The sequence below is a fragment of the Phasianus colchicus genome, chromosome 3, assembly GCF_987193195.1.
Source record: "Phasianus colchicus chromosome 3, bPhaCol1.hap1.1, whole genome shotgun sequence".
Lineage (NCBI taxonomy): Eukaryota > Metazoa > Chordata > Aves > Galliformes > Phasianidae > Phasianus > Phasianus colchicus.
The window spans coordinates 6862937-6880315 of record NC_143438.1 but is presented as its reverse complement, the minus strand read 5'-3'; the positions used below and the strand labels follow the sequence as shown (position 1 = coordinate 6880315).

At 41.5% G+C, this 17379-nt stretch overlaps 1 protein-coding gene and 1 long non-coding RNA gene across 5 annotated transcripts in view; one reads left to right on the top strand and one right to left on the bottom strand.

The window, feature by feature from the left end:
• MBOAT1 (membrane bound glycerophospholipid O-acyltransferase 1) overlaps window positions 1-6019 on the bottom strand; it is a 58690-nt gene extending 52671 nt beyond the window's left edge. For all 4 annotated transcript variants that reach the window (XR_004169181.2, XR_004169179.2, XM_090136872.1 and 1 more), the window contains exon 1: window positions 5853-6019. Coding sequence is in view for 2 of the 4 variants with exons in the window: in XM_090136872.1 (XP_089992998.1) it covers window positions 5853-5949 (97 nt within the window). In the remaining 2 variants the exon portion in view is untranslated. The remainder of the gene's footprint in view (window positions 1-5852) is intronic.
• A 504-nt stretch (window positions 6020-6523) lies between these two features.
• On the top strand, window positions 6524-14395 carry LOC149918385 (uncharacterized). The gene is made up of 3 exons (XR_016464925.1): window positions 6524-8724; window positions 10124-10183; window positions 12382-14395. It is a non-coding gene; the product is annotated as an uncharacterized LOC149918385 (long non-coding RNA).
• The last annotated feature ends 2984 nt before the right edge of the window (window positions 14396-17379 follow it).

Sequence of the window (17379 nt, the reverse complement as noted above, 5' to 3'; positions counted from 1 at the left end):
GACCTCGGCAAAATCCCTATGATCCATCAAGCCCTCCACCCAGAAACACCAGGCAAGTGTTCAGAGTCCTTAAACACCACCTGCAAAAAACATCCAGAAACAGAGAGATGATGTTCTGGAAACCAAAAATGAAGATTTGTTCTAATATTTTGTACTTGTTTTGTCTAGGAGCAGACAGCACTGTGAAAGTCATGCTATAAACAGATCAATTAACCCTTTCTAGTCACTGCAGTACCATTTCTGCTTAAAAAAAAAAAAAAAAAGAAAGAAAAAAAAAAAGAAGAAGAAAAAAATAGCAGAAACTTTCCAAGCTGGTAAATCTGTCTAGATTAATAGTTATTGTTTTGAGGTTTGGTTTAAAAATTATTTTCCATTTGCATGTTTTAGTATTATTTATAGAGGAATGATGGAGCGCTACTACTGGGGAATTATTAATGTTTCAAGTTTCGAAACAATTCTGTTTCTGTAATACACAGTTTTTGTTTACTTACATCATTAAGATTAATGTTTTCTTACCTGAAAATTTCTTATGATGAGGTAAGTCTGAAACAGCGAAGATTATTTCCCATCCAATTCCATTAAGGATGCAACATAATGTATGCAGCCAAAAGAAGTTTTAAAAAAACACTGTCAGTAGAAACTATTCCTTGTATTTTTCTTTTTGCAGTTCTGCAGAGCTGTGTCAAATGCCTTAAGCCAGGAAATAAAAGACCAGTGAAAATTAACTTTCCAAATTAAGCTCATAAAAAGGGATAATGATCACATCCAACCTTTCCCTGGGGAGGGATCAGCTGAAGGGTTTTCCTTTACTCATTTTTCTCCAAGTGTAATTCTGCCTGTTTGCAGAGCCACAGCAGACTGACCTGATACGGAGCAGGCTGGATTCCACCCAAAAGTAACCAAACAAGCCTGACCAGTGCTGTACCCAGAAGAAACCATCAAATTCATGTCAGAGACGTTGGCCGTGCTGATGTTAGCAAGTAACGAGGCCCAGAGAAGTAAATCTGAAGAGCAAAACAGGTAATGCCAAGGACCTCACATTCACATTACTCAGGATCTGGAGAGCCCGGCTTTGGATAACCATTAATGTGCCCTTCAGCAGCTGAAGCACTGCAGGGTCCTGGAGCCTATCCTGGAGCTTCATCTGGTCTAAAAGCAACCTAGTTCTCTGGATGTTCTGCATACGGTTCATGTACAAAGCAGTCAAGTGAGGACAGCAGGGAGATTCATTCCCAATTTGTTATGTTAACTGCACATTAACATAAACACTCTTATTAGCAGAGGACGGTAAAAATCTATGCATCAGACTGTAATTCTAAGGGCAAGCCTGACTGCCTGGAAACCTTCTAAATACTTTCACTTGACTGCTTGAGCACCCAGGAGACTTGAGCTTCGGGACCCTGAAGGCCACCTATGGCTGCCAGGTCACACACAGGATTGTTTCACACCAAGAGAAACTCAGCTTGCTGACATCAACCCCTTCACTTGGTTTTGGATAAGTACAAAAGTTCAGATTCACCTCTGCACTGATGCTAAGTCCAGCGCCGAGGGAATGCCAGCAACATCTGCAGTTTGGCAAGCCTTCATCCAGAGCTGCCCATCCTCACTAACTGCAACAGCAGCCAGGGCACTCAGTACCATGCCAGACTAGCCAATACACAGCAAATCCCAAGCACCAGGGTCTCCCCTGCAGAAAAGAGCCAGCTCTGTGCTCACTGCCTAGACACCTACGCCGATGCCCAGGATGCTCCATCACTACTTCACACTGTCTCAAAATAGCTGTGGGGCACTGCTAAATCATTCCAAGCATGATTAATTCACAGGGAAGGCTTCAGGAAACTTTATACAGCGCTCTTAATGTTTATTTTTCCAGATATCATTTGACACAAATGAGAAGGAAAGTGCTTAAAAAGGGGAAAATTGCAGGCAGCTGATTCCAGTTGCACTTTTGCCTCTTGCCAAATGAAAAACTTAATAGGACAGACTTTGTTTCAAGGAATGAAGGGATGTGGAAATATTTACACACATAGTATCGAGATCGGCCATGCAGTCCAAGACCGTGATGCCAAACCAAGTGAGAACACAATGAAAATGGCAGCGCATGTTTCTAAGGCAGAGGAAAATGTGTATTGTTGCAATTGTTAATAATAACTGACCTGAAAGCAATGCTCTGGAGGTAGCCTTGCCCTTTGGAAAGCACGATGCCTCCACCCCAGGGCTGACTCAGTGATATCAAGCATCCCAGAGCCAGAAGAAGCAGATACAAGCAGAAGGGTGGATTTGCTCTTGAAGCACAAAAAGGCTGGGCAGCCCGTGGGCACTACAAACCCCAGAGGGTTGACACCAAAATGGTGTCAACAAGACTGTATTTCTGTTCCTCAGTGGAGTGGTGCCTCCTTCATGCCTCTTATGAGCTGTAGTTTTACAAAATCTAGGTGCTGAAAAGTCAAAACTATATCGACATCAAAGCTGGTTTAGGCAACCTATGGACTGCCTCTTTGTAAACATGTGATATCACAGCAATTTCAAATATCATTTTTCTCAAAGAACTAGGATTTATATAGCTTTATTTTTTCCAGTTGAGGGTGTGTCAAGCAAGGAGGCAGTGAATCTGACAGTACTGCTGCAATTCAAATTTAAAACATTGAATTTTCAAATGCAGAATGACTGGCATTAAGGAATTAAAATACAGCAGAGTTCACACGAAACATGAATAGTTGTTGCTGTCACCCTCAATTCCCATTTTTCAAGTAAAAAAATCAGACACTAATCCCACTTATGTTTTCAATGAACTTCTATCTTCAGATCTTGCCTCAATCTGTAACAAATTAGTTTTTTCTTCTGCACTGCATCTTCTAGTGTTTCCATGAAGACCATTAAAGAAACCCCAAAGTTCCTTTCCTAAGTCTGCAGAGCTCCTAGAAAGCTAAATGTGTCTTTTTAGACTCCAAAAGCTGAATTAGAAAAGCCATGCAAAGAGGCTCAGGACTAATAAGCCTTCTGACTAGCTAAAAACAAGAAGTGGAAGCAAGATTGAAGTTGAAAAAAATGCTAGATTTAACAACCCTGCAATTTTGAGATCAGAATTTCTGTTGATGTTTGTTAAAGGAAATGTACATATATACACACATATAAAAATAATAATAAAAACCACCACACAATTCATGAGCGTGCTTTGAGTTATTCCAACCCAAGGAACGGGCAGAAAGACTTCTCTAATACTTCAGCTATTTCAAGTCTCAGATATGCACCCTTCAGCCCCTCAAAGAGGCAGTGTTTGATTTAAGCTGCTGCCAAAACATAAATACATAGCAGTGAAAGGACAAACCGTGGCATACAACTAGCAGCCAAAGCATCCAGTGTTACGTCCAAATGCACATTTTTCACCCCTGGGGCAATGCAGCAGGCCCCATCAATGAGGACCCTCTGGTATAAAAATGAGACAATGTTCATATGTTGTTTTTTTTTTTTTGAGGGATGCTCCTTGAACACCTAACGTATTTCCTTGAAAATCAATAGTCTTCTTGCTGTCTGAGGCAGGTGAGGGCCAGGCCTGCTAGCAGCTCTGGTTTGCTGTATTGCAGCTGATAGAAAGCACACAGACAGTTACTGCCAAGGCAACAGGTAACCCAGGATATCAAGGGGCTGCACTGCAAAACAATCCTGAGATCCAAAACTTTGAGATCAAATGTCTTCACCCTTCAAACCCCAATTATATCTAGAGATGTCTAGAGGAAGGCATGGTAAAAACGTGGATAAATGGTGCCACTAAACAGACTTCTAATATAACTTGCAATAGAGTATTTATTTCTTTACTCTATTCATTCAAAATGCGCTTTGTTTAGAGGCATTACACTGCTAGAAGTTTAATCTCTAATTACTGTATCTCGCAGTGATTTAGGGTACATGTGACAAAAAACTACTGTATAAGCATAGTGGAGGGATGGTGCTCCACGATTAGTGATTTGAGGCATATGTGACAAGCAAAACAATCAATACGCCTCACAGCACTTCTCCTCCCCATCCCATCCCATCCCACTTCTCCCAAATGTTGATGAAGGTGTGCCATTGACATAGCCAGATATTTTTAGCATACAAGTCAGCTAAACTTCAAAGTCTGCTTTCCTGGGAGACGAGGATGAATTGAACACAGAGTCTTTTCATCATCTTTCAAGCTCATTAATCTTGTTACTGAATATAGCTCTCCTTAAAAAATAATACTTCAATGCTAAATTCAAAGATAAATCATCCATTAAAGACACAAGCAAACGCACTCTGAGGCTTTGGGATGCCATTAGCATCTCAAGCAGCAAACACTGCTATGTTCTCATGCAATATGCTGCCTAGTAAATAAAACGTGCACAGCCTGACTGGTACACCACACAGCTTATGAAATACACCCCCTGGAACTCAGCATGGTTTTTACACCTACATCACCATTTGTAAAATGAAGGAAACAACCCATGTGAAAAACGACATTTTTCAGACTCATCTCTGTTTTCTCTGATCAGTGTGACACAAGAGCTGCTTAACAGATGACAAAACATTTTCCATCTACCACGGCTGTAGCTTTCATAACCTTGCTTTGAAGGGGTAACGATCGCTACTTTTGTTTTTCCTACCTTCAGCTCAACTCTTTTTCTGATCTTTCTCATAGATTAGAACCTCTCTCACAGCACAGAGAAACCCAAAGACAGAACTCCGGAAGCCCTGGCACTCAGCACTGCCCCACACGCTGTAGTGGCAGGGAGTCTCACTGTGTGTGCTCAAGGAAAACAAGCAAGTGCACCAGTGCCCACTCTCTGCAACAGGGACAAGCTGTCCCCGCGACAAACAACCAGTTGTGGAGGATTTTCCTCACCAACAGCATCACCTTTGTGCCACTTGGCTGGCAAGACGTCAGGGCGCTGAGAGCTCAGAAGGAAAACCTGCAGTCGGCCCGGTGTCGTTATAACATCATAAAATCCTGAGAGTTGAAGGGATGACTTTAAAGGTCATCCAGTTCTTATTATCTGGCGAGTCAGCCAGCCTAACCTAACCCTGCACAGCCATGGGGCTGTGGCTATGCCAGAGGGACAGATGTGTGCCATTCACATCTCCTGCTTGGTGATCACAGCACAGAACACTTTGAAATGATTGCCTCTCAAGGTGATGCAGAACTGACTGTCATAAGCTTCTATCATTTGGCGGTTTTCATGCTTTCTGTTAAAGAAAATCAGCACGTTTTGGGTTTTAACCTCTGAAATGCTGCTTTTCTCGCACGACTTTGCAAACAAACAACAGTAAGAAACGGCTCTCAGCACCTCTGCTCACAGGGGACGGCAGGTGAGCTGCCATCTCTGCCTGCTGTTCCCAGCCTGCCTGCCGCCTGTGGCCAGAGCCGAGACCGGGCAGCTCGGCCAAGCCCCGTCCAACTCCCAGCCTCAACTTCCTCGTCCCTGAAAGCACACGGGAACGGCGCAGGTGCGTGTGGACACGGACGACGCAAAGCGTGGAGGTCAGCACAGCCTACGAGCAACCAAGTTTTTGGTCCAAACCTCCCTCACCACCAAGCTGCTGCGTTGCACCTATCACCGGACAAAGGCTTTGCGTTTCATCACGCGCTCGGACGCTGCCAGAAAAGACCGCTGTACAGCAGCGACCTCAAACGCAGCTCCGAGCCTCCGAGTGCAGGAACGCACCGGGAAGCACCTGAGCCTCTCGCTCCGCGTTACAAACTTCCTGGCCGCAGCATCCCCAGCAGCAGCAGCCACCAGCCTGCCGGGGCACCGCCGCCGAAACACCACCGCCGCGCTTCCGAAGCTCCGGGACCAAGAACGCCGAAACCCCTCCCTAAGCTCCGCGCCGCTCACCTGGTCCAACGGGATGCCGAGCAGCGCGCTCAGCGGGTGTAACAACGTGGAGCCGGTGGTGCGATGCGGGGCTGCGGGCGTCTCGGCCATGCCGCATCCCCAGCAACGGTGACAAGCAGCCCGGAGGCACCGCGCCGTCCGCCCGCCGACACCGCCCCGCGCCGCGCCGCCCGCCGGGCCGCAGGGGGCGCTCGGCAGGGCGGGGCCGTCCGAACGGCCGCCCTAACGGCCCGACCGCTGCGGGAGGGCGGGGGGAGGGGGAGAGCGCAGCGCGGCGGCAAGCAGCAAACGGCCGTTCCCGCCCCGAGCCCGCGCTGCTCACCTGCCGCCTCACGCCGGCCCCTGCACGAGCGGGGCGGGCGGCTGTAGCGTGGAGCTGTGGGAATGGCTTTATAAAGCAGCGAGTACGTGCGTGCGCGGCTGGAAAACCCAGCAGAATTGTGAGGGATGAGTTTAACAGCTACGGTCTTTAGTTGCCCGAGTGGAGCTAATTTGTGAATAGCAGCGTGTGCACGCGTACGTGTGCACACGTATTTCTGTGGAACCGTTAAGGTTGGAAAAGAGCACGAAGGTCATCTAGGCCAACCACCAACCCAACGTTCATGCCCTCCAAACTGCACCCCTCAGTGCCACATCGACCCTTTTCCTGAAAACCTCCAGGGATGGTGACTCCACACCTCTCCAGACAGCCTGTTCCACTGCCTCACCACTATTCTGAGAAGGAAGACTTTTTCCTAACATCCAACCTGAACTTCGGCCATTCCCTCTCATCCTATCACTGGAAGAGGAGGCCAACCCCACACCACACTACAACCTCCTGTCCAGTAGTTGCAGAGAGCGATGAAATCTCCGCTGAGATCGCACTGCTCCACAATCAAGAATCCCAGTTCCCTCAGCAGCTCCTCATAAAATTTGTGTTCCAGACACTTCACCAGCATCGTTGTCCTTCTCTGGACATGCTCTCAGGGTCTCAGTGTCTTTCTTGTAGTGAGGGGCCCAACAGTGAGCGCAGTACTTGAGGTGTGACCTCACTGGTCCCAAGTAGAAAGAGATGATCACCTCCCTACTCCTGCTGACTGTGCTATTACAGGTACGAGTCAGGATGCTGTTGGTCTTCTTGGCTGACTGGCCACACTGCTGGCTCGTGTTCAGCTGCATGTCAGCTAACACCTCCAGATCCTTTTCCTCTGCACAGCTTGCCAGCCGCTCTGCCCCAAGCCTGTAGCAATGCATGGGGTTGTTAGGATCAAACTGCAGGACCCAGCATTTGGTCTTGGTAAAGCTCATACTATTAGACTCATGAACTCTCACAAGAGAAGAAAAAGAAACATGACATGAAGGGAGGGAAAATACACAGAACTACTTTTTTTGTAATAATCTATAGTCATAACCATTTATTTGACCAGGAAATCACAATTTATATTTGAGTAATTATCTTTGCAAACATAACAGTTAGCAGCTCTCCTTGATTCCATAAACAATGAAAACTGAAAGTTTTGCAATTGCTTGTACAGTCTACCATTCCCACTCCATATCCTGATTCTATTGGCAGCTAGAATTTTTTAGACAGCATTTTTGGTCATTTTTTAGGTTTTTTTTCCAAGAGGTTGTGTATGGTTCTTTTTATTATCATTGTTGTTCAAGAGGACAATTGTATTTGCCCTTTGCTATAATGGTGATTGCATATGATTAGCAAATCTCAGTGAGTTGCTAATATCATATATCTGCTTTCACAATCATGGGATTTCACAATCCCTGCATCTGCAAATCTCCCTCTTTAACAAAGTGGTAATAGACATTTGAGGGTTACTAGATCACACAGGAAGAGAAAATAAGTAAGCTTAAGAATGTAGTCCATTATTTCAGGGCTTTTAATACTTTCCTTATAGTTAAGAATCTGGAAGAAACATCCTCTATTGTGTTCTGGCCACCAAAATACTTTGCTTTTTTTTTTGCTACTTTTTTCCTCCCTTTTACTTACAGAAAATCTCACTTTCCAAAAATCTAGGAGAACATAACAAACAGACCACATCATTCTGTGATCTGAGAGATGCCTTTACGTGGAAGACAAGGAGATTCGAGGGGAAACTGAGGGCCTTATTCCTGGGGATGGCTCCCCTGTACAATTTTGCTACTCACAAGGAAAGGCTGCCCTTGGACACAGGCGCTGCTCCATGCCGCTGCTCCTGCCCAATGGACATTTCTGGTTGTCAAGGCCTGCCATACTCTTAAAGAAGAGCCCCTGTCATTCTTACTTTGTGGTGCTCAAGACTGCACACTGTGCTTGAGGTGATACCGTACCAGGCAGTGCAGAGTGGGTCAATTCTTTCCCTAATCTGGTTAGCATGCTCAAAGCAAGGAGTTTAAGTCATGTGGAAGAAGTCACTAGCTGTGCATAAAGCCACCTAGCATATTCCATTCGAATTTCCTTGTTCCAATTTAATATTTGCCAGCCTGAATGTATTTGGTGGAACTTTCCATGTCTATGACTTCCACAACAAGATTGCCAGATTCCTTGCTGAACTTCAGCTAAAATTGTTGACCTGCTTTTGGGAGCAGAATGTATGTGATTTATTGCACGTGCTACTCCAGGAGAGCGACCACAGATTTAGATGGATAGCTGTCCTGAAAGCAAGGAAGTGCCTTTCACCATCCTTGTGACACTACTTGGTGACCAGCTGAATGAATCTTGGGGAACAAACACACACAGCCCACCTGGAGACTCAGGAGCTCAGTGTGTAACTTCTCTGAAGGCCTTATACATTCTTCAGCCCCTCACCATTCGTCCATGTGATGAGCTTATTAGCACAAGAGGCTTGGTGAAGGGAAGCAGAGCAAAGTTTACAGAAGATGTGAAAGAATAGAGATGGAGGTAAGAAATATACATGGAGATATGGTTAAGAGGGTAGCGAGTGCAATGAGACTTGGAATCTCCTTCTCTAGAGATGTTCAAATCCACGTGGTCACTTTCCTGTGCAACCTACCGTAGGGAAACTGGTTGAATTAGATCTCCAGAGGTCCTTTCCAAAGCCTATGATTCTGTGATTTGCAAGATCGTAAAATCACAGAATGGTTTGAGTTGAAACAGACTTTACAGTCCATTCAGTTCTAACCTCCCTCCCACTGGTAGGGTTGCTGCTTGCTTGGTCAGGCCGTCCAGGTCCTCATCCAACCTGGTCTTGAACACTTCTATGGATAGGGCATCCACACCTTCTCTGGGCAACATGTTCCAGCTTCACCACTCTCTGTGTCAACAATTTCCTTCTAACCTCTATCCTAAATCTCTCCTCTTTTAGTTTAAAACCATTCCCCCTTGTCCTATCACTATCTGCCTGTGTAAAAGGTAGCTCTTCATCTTTTTTATAATTCCCTTGTAAGTACTGAAGGTTACCATGAAATGAGGATGGAACAGAAGTTTGGCAGGAGAGGCAAGATTTTATTAGGTTGGAAGCTCTGGGAAGAGTCACAGGAGAAGATGAGAATATAACAGAAGGGAAAAGAAAACTGGAGTTATTAGAAAAATGGTTTCTACTGAAACTGTTATTCCTGAATTTCACTGTTCCTTTTCTTGTTTAGCTAGTAGCTATCTTCCTTCTTGTTCTTCCTTCCATTTTTTTTTTTTTTTTAATGGAGATTATAGATTTACATGATAACAATGTTTTGTTCTATATTCCTTTACCAAAAATTCTTTATGTCAACCCTATTGACTTCAAGGTCTATTTTCTAGAAGGTCATAGGTAGAGCCTAATGTATCTGCATAATCGAGAGTTGTTATTTTCCTGTGTACATTTATCAATATTAAATTGTGTCAGTCCTTAAAATGCTCCACAATACGATATTGTGAAATCTTCTTCAACTCTGTAATCAAGCTTTGCTTATCCTGAGTTTTTTGTATCCTTGCTAAGCTTGTCGTCTTATCTCCTTTCCAAAAACTTATTAGCGTGTTCAGCAGGACAGATTCCTTTGTATTAAGTTCTCTCTTGCCATTTGTTCTCATCCTTTGTTTATTACTTTTCAAAGAGCTGGAAACCCTTGAAGGGATAGTCCCTACTATTCTGTGCTTATTTAATTGCTGTGGGTAAGAAACCTTACCCTGAAGCTCTGGAATTACAAATATACTTTCTTGACAGGATTGGCATTAGCCACACATTTTTCAGAACACACTAACAGTTTTGTGATGTGTAACTTATTTACAATGGCTATATTTTTCCCATTACATTATATTTACCCAGAGATATGAGTGCCAACTTATTTCATCTCCTGTTCTACAGTTTGCATATGGGAGTGAGGAGTGCTGCTCAGTAATTCTCTGACCCTGTCTGATTGACATGGTGAGTTTTACTTTTCAGTGGAAGTTTTTGTCCTATGATGTAAACAGAAAAAGATAATTCAGTGGAGGATGCAGAGAGGCTGTAATGACAGCAATTGAATAGGGAAAGCTGAGCAATTGAGTGAGAAATGGTTGTTGTTTTTTGTTTTCTCTGAGTAACATCAGTAATGCTCATGGTACTGAAGTCGTAGCATTGATGATCTTTGCCATTATCAAAAGAGAACGTTACTTGCACATTTACCCTCCTTCAGAAATCATGGAATAATGATTTTGGTTATTTTCGAATAACAGTGAATTAGAGTCAGGATCTATTGATATAAAATTAAAGAAAACTATGAAAAATAGCTTATAGTTATTTTATAGTTTGTGGCTGTCTTTAAAGACGTAAGGCTCTCTCTGTCTAGACTTGAGATAATTTTGCTGCCTCATTTCTTTTCCTGCTGCTAAGAGGGATCTCTTGGCCTTTAATAAAACCAGTGGTGACAAGGCAGGGACACATAGATATGGAAGGATTCTTTTTTTCCATTTATTAGTTACTTGAAAACAAGATGGTTTATATCATATCTTTGCTACTGTTCAGTGAGAAATATTTTGAGAACAGAGTCTATAAGTAAGACAGCTTGAAACGAAAAACTTAGAAGGTTTGTGATTTACAAAATAAGAAATTGCATAAGTTGAAGTTTTGTAAGAATTAATTTCTTATAACTAATAAGAGAAACATAAGGGTTCGTGGAAATACCTCAGGACTTGTGCAGTTATTATTGGATGAGTGTTGATTTCAGTCCAACTGAAACTGCATTTAAGGAAATCAAGAGAAGAATATCATAAAGAAAACAGAAGATGTCCAGATCCACCAAAATAATGTTTTATATTAAAGAACAAACAAATAAATAAATAAATTTTATATTTCTAAGAAAGGGCATGAACATACTCATATAAAAGCAAATCATAGTCACTGAAAGGTTTTGATATTTAAATTCCAAAATTCTAGTTGTAAGTTTATTAGAAACCATTGGGACATCCAGAAATTAATATAAGATAGTATGACTTCTCAGCTTCTTTGCATTACTTTCAGTGTTTTTCTCTGCTGTCATCCCAGTCTTCACAGTACAAGTACCTTAGAGTTTGTTCTCTTCTACCATCTAGAGGGGAAACTGTACAACATGAACAAAAATCATTTTAACTTTGCCAGGAAGTTAGATAGAGAAATATTCCAGTTCCTTGTATTGTCTTTATTTGTGGAAAAAACAAAAAACCAAAAACCAAATAACACCTACGTTGTTGATAGTTTTTCCATGTGAGTTAATCAAGTTCAGGTGTCAATCAATACATAAGTTGTTGTTCGTTTGTTTGTTTTTATATACCATTCTCCACAAATTTTTCTTGCACGAAAAATAATTGGTAGGAAAAAAAGATGTTGAAACCAGCCAGGGCTTAATTGGCAGAAAACAATTCTGGTGTTTTTAAAGCTGTAGGTTTTATCCTATAGTTTTATATAAAGAAAACTAAAGCAAACAAGTCTTTTCAATTATAATTAAAAATTTCATGGAAAAAACTAAATAGCATGGGAAAAATCATTCAGTACTGTTGCATGGATCTAGAGAGCCGAACAAATGTTTTTATCCAATAATATTATCAAACAGTGCTTTTAGCTAGATTGACTGCTCCATTACAAGTATAGCCTGAGCAAGATAGCGAGTAACACTAGCATTAACTTTTATCCTACAGAAAAGTCCTAGAAGGTGCAATTGTTTTACTGTTATTCTAGTTGTGGATAGTAATAGCTTTTTCAAATAATATTGAAAGAAATATGGATAAGTATGATTTGAAGCTGATAAGTGTTATTTAAGATGAGCAATATACTAATGATGAAACTACAGGAATTTCTGAACTGTAAAGATTTTTTAATCTGTTTGTTTGATAGAAATTCACTTTTTCTGTTTTATATTTTCTTCATTATTCTATTTGAGTGAATATCTGTAGTAGTCCAAATCAACACAGGCTCAGCTGTAACCTCACACGTGTTCTCATTATCTCCTTTTGTTGATTACTGACTATCTTTTTCTACAGCTTTGATAAATTTACTGTCATCTCATCAGAAATGCTCCTGTGACAAGTATTTCCCGATCTCGTCTCTTTCAACATGTCATTCCTATACATGCATATTCATCTTGTCTTGTTTCATTCTTCTTTTTTTAGGTTCCTCATTGTCTTTCCATCTCCTGTATAATAAGCATTGGCTCTTGTGTTAGATTTTCAAGCAAGCACTTTTGAGTTTTCATCTGAACTTGCCCTTTTATAAATAAAAGTTGACCCCAATAAATATGCAAGAGTAATATACTGTCTTACTTTTATTTAATCCTTAAAACTTATTTTTTCTTATTGTTTTAAGAAGGGAAAAGCTTTTCTACTAAACGCCTTGTCAACAGAGAGTTGTTATGATGAGATCACAACATATTCACTGATTAATGCTGTCTTATTGTTTCCTTGGCCTCCCATGCCAGCTGGTCTATATCCAGCTTTGAATTCTCCTCCTACTTAGATCATTAGCCCTTTCAATGAGGAATGCCTGCTTTATTCTGTGCTGTACAGCAACACCAAAGCTACGTCTTCCTTCATACATGAAGGCACAAGGCCCAGTGAAACATAATAAATGTATTACTGTTGTATTATTATAATATGTATTTGCATGGGGGAAGGAATGAGTGTAATGCCTGGAAAAGTCTGCCAGAAAGAACATAACCCAATTAACAGTGAGACCTTTAAGTGTATTTCCATCATTGGCAAAGACAGGACCCCTGCTGGCTGATCTGTAAAACATTAATGATGTTTGTTTTAATGGGACCCACTGTGAAGATCCTTCTGGGTGGATCAATTCAAGTCTCTGCCTCAAGCCAGGATCATCAAAGAAAGATTGTGTGTGCTACAACAAAGAACTGAGACCTTCACCTTCAAAGTCTACTGTCAGTCACATCCATCAGCATTTATTTGGCAGACACTGTGGATGTTGGTACAACTTTTGGCTGCCCCCTAAGCATGAGGTTACTTCTGTTGGATAAAAGACCTGAGTCATGAAAGTATCATCTTTTGTAGCAGCTGCTCAGAGAGAGTAAGATGTCTCTGGTAAGAAGTGACTGTATCTAAGCAAATTCCAGGTTTGCTAACAGTGCAGGATAAAAAAAAAAAAAAGATTAAAAAAAAAAAAAAGCCACATCACCCCTCCTACTATAAATGTGGGCATATGTATGGTTTGTTTTATCAGTGGTCCAATTAGACCAATTCCATAATGCACAGCATGCCTTTTCTGCATGGGTAAAACTGTGTGGATGCTTAGAAAACCAGGCCTCAAGTGTAATCAGGACAATGCAGCAGAAGAGTATACAAAAATTGTTAGCACTGAAGAGCTTGGTGTTGTATAGATAATGACCCACATACTGAAAAAATGGTGGAATATTACTCTATCTGCCTCAGTCTTGCCCTAAAGTTACTTTTTCATGTCAGCTCCCTCACCAATAGCAACAGTGGCCCCTTCCTTTGCCTAAGCTGTCTGAAGTGTGTTATTTCTCTTTGCTGAATGTTGTACACTGTGTATCTAAAAGACATATCTGAGAAATGGGTGTTCAGCAGTGATGCAGTCTGCTGGACTATGTCAGACTTTAATGAGTTTTAGCATCTGTTGTCTTGTTCTTTTAAACACTTTAGGGAATGTAAAGGTCCAGTGTGAAGGAAGAAGTGATGGAAATGGCTGATGTAGCTGAAATTTCCCTTTGCACATTGGTGGTACTGGAGATACACTGTTGCAAGATGAGAAACAGCTTTGGTGGTCACAGAGTCTGAATAAGTGGGAGAGTGTGAGGTATCAAGTTTTATTTTTATAGTGTTTAGCTTTATTTTTGCCTTCCTTCCTTGGTTTTCTTTCCACTAAATCAGTTTTGAACTTAATTTAGAGAATATGTATATATTTGTGGTGCCTAGTCTCCAGTTAAGCTGTGAGGTGGCTCCCTCACATTTGAGGAGAAGCGTTGGTTAGTTTTCAGTCTGTTTTGTGTATTAACCATGTATAATATGAAAATGAGGAGCTGTTGTGGTTCACTACAAAAAAACACCTGATTTTGTACTGCAGAGATGGCCAACATATTGTGGACATTTGAACTCCCAGGAACTCATTCTGTACACATAGTAGTGGTAATTGTCTCAGAAAAGAAAATCAAAAGGTTCAGGGATTAAAGCTTTTTTTTTTTTCTTTTTTTTTCTTTTTTTTTTTTTTTTTAAATCACTCTGATTAGGTAACAACAGGTTTTTGTAACTATTATTTCTTGTTCAGACTAGAGACTAACTTTGAGAAAAGCAGGGATGATGACTTTTAAAATTGGTAGGGATAGAGAAGTTAATTTCCAAGCAAAGTTATTCTAATGGGTAATTGCTCTGAGAGACAGAGAAAAGAAAGTGAATAGTTAGTTTACAAGAAAGCCTGATTCTTCTGTCATAAACAGGAAAAAAAAAGAGATATTTTGTAGTGAGAATTTATCAGTTATCTTGGAGCCAGAAACCAATTGCATTGTAAACACTTCTTACAAAGGAAACTGCAGATTAAAACTGCCACCCCAAAAATTTAAAATATGGAGCCTTGCCATTATCATTTTTCAGATGGACAGTAATTGGTGTTACCAGAAAGATGCTGAAGCTGGTGATCTGTAGAGCTGGTCCAGAAGGCAGCTAGTCCTGGCAATCCTCTTGTTAGGTAGATTGCAGTCCTCTCTATAATAGTGACTTTCAGAACCTCTTTCCTTGTATTCCTTCACCATTATTTCTGAGGTGTAATCAGACCTGTTCCAGAGTTTGAGATGAACATAGGAATAGCAGAGGTCTATCATTTCTGGTTGATTCCAGGGAATATTTTCTTTCCTCTATTCCACTGTTAAAATTCCAGGTCAGATAGAAGCTTTATTCATATGAGGTCATTACTTCTTTCACTACAGGTGAAAACTGTAGTTCAAAACAGCTTTTTCTGTGGATGATCCTGTTACTGTGGTAAAAGATGGGTCAGTGTGCAATGCACTTACCAGCTGGCTGCTTGCAAATAAGGTTTTAAGCAGATAGCATAATTTGCAACACAAGATTTGACAAATTGCATTATATTTGACAGAGTATGATACATATCTGCTGTAGAGGTAGCCTCCTGTACAGTTAATGAAAGGTCTCCTTTTTCAAATCATGCACAGGCAAGATTGACAATACTGGTAATCACCATCACATATTTATTGAACTGCAGTTTCTGATGAAGTCTGCTGCTTGCCTGAGTTCTCCCTGGAAGGAAGCCTTTAGGCTCCTGATATAACCTGAATTCATCTTCTCTAGCTAGGCTGAGATATATTTTATACGTAACTGTTCTAGCTCCCAGCTGAGTACCGCTATGGGTGACATATATTCTAGCTATACGTTTTTTTCCAATGCTGCTACTGCTCTCAGGGGCCCAGATTGAAAGATTTTTAGGGAGAATTAAACATTATTCCCCCTGCTGTCTCAAAAACAAACAGTGTGATGGTTTTGGTTTAAATCCATACCTTAGAGGACTGATATTTATGTCTGTGTATAAAAAGAAAGATGCTTCCAAGTGTTGCTTGTCTTGAAAAATATAAAGAGTGGTTCCAGCTCTGCTGCTCCACTGTATCTACTACCAGGCAGCATTTGCTTCCCACCATGGCTGTGGGACCAGCAAAGAAAAAGGAAAGAAGGAAGCAATACAGTAGTCCAGTTCCAAATCCCCATATGTGCAAGCAAAGCCTACTCCTCAGCCACTGCAGTGGAGCATGTTCAGTGTCTGTGCTGTCATTGTCTGGCTGTCCCTATAAGGTGCTCTCACTCCTGGGATGTGCAGAGAACACAATTGTGTGCAATGAAAGATTAATATTGCTGAGAGTGTTACTCTGATCATCCTTGCTCAGTAGTTCCTATTTTCCTTTTCTATTGGATTTGTTAACATTTTCCATACGCATTTTCCTACGCTGTAGTTTGGACACAAGGGCAGGTAAGGAAGAGGAGCACTTTTCATCCTCTCCACATTGGCAAACTATAGCTTTTCACAGTGATTTTTCTTCCTGCAGAGTATTCAGAAGCATAGGAGTGGAATGGCAGGCTGGTAAGATGTCCTAGAGCTTTTTTATTAGACCTTTGGAAGGCTAAAACTAGCCTGTGCTGTACAGGGTGTAAAAATTGACTTAATATTCTAAATCCTATTCTAGCTTCCCTCTTCACTTAACTCAGGTTGAGTGTGTGGATAAATTATGATCTGACTGCTTGCTTAAACTGTTCTTTTGGTTCTTCACATGAGCTGGAATCCAAAAATTAAAATTATTTTTCAGTCCAAATTTGTTGCTTTAAGATCTCTACAAGCATAACATCCATTCTTGTGTACAGTAAAGAGTACAAAATGCAAAGATCATCTTTTTCTTCCTGAGGGACACAATGAAAAGAAAATAAGAAATGTAAATCTGTAAATGACGACAAGGTTTGTTGCAGCATTAAGTCAGAAATATGAACGAGACATAAATACAAATATCACTTAGTTCCTAAGAGCAGGAGCCTTCCAGTAAGTTTTCATAGAATCATAGAATGGCTTGGATTGGAAGGGACCTCAAGGATCATAAAGTTCCAGCCTCACTGCCTCTGGCAGGGTTGCCAGCCACTAGATCAAGTAGATCAGATTGCTCAGGGCTCCATCTAACCTGGCCTTAAAAAACCCCAGGTATGCAGCATCCACAGCCTCTCTGGGCAACCTGTTCCAGCACCTCACATCTCTCTCAGTAAAAACTTCTCCTGACATCTAATCTAAATCTTCCTTTAGTTTAAAACCATTGACTCTTGTCCTGCCACTATGCATCCATGTAAAAAGTTGATTTCCCTCATGTTTATAAACTCCCTTTAATTACTGTAAAGCCACAATGAGGCCGCAGCCTTTTCTTTACCAAGCTGAATAAGCCTAGTTCCTTCAGACTATTTCCATAGGAGAGATGTCCCAGTTCATGGATCATTTTTGTGGCTCTCCTCTGGACCCTATCCAAGAGGGTCCCTCTTTCTGTGTTGGAGGCCCCAGACTTGGATGCAGTACTCCAGCTGGGGTCTCACAAGGCCGAATAGAGAGGGACAATCACATCCCTTTTCCTGATGGCCACTCCTCTTCTGATGGAATCTTGGATA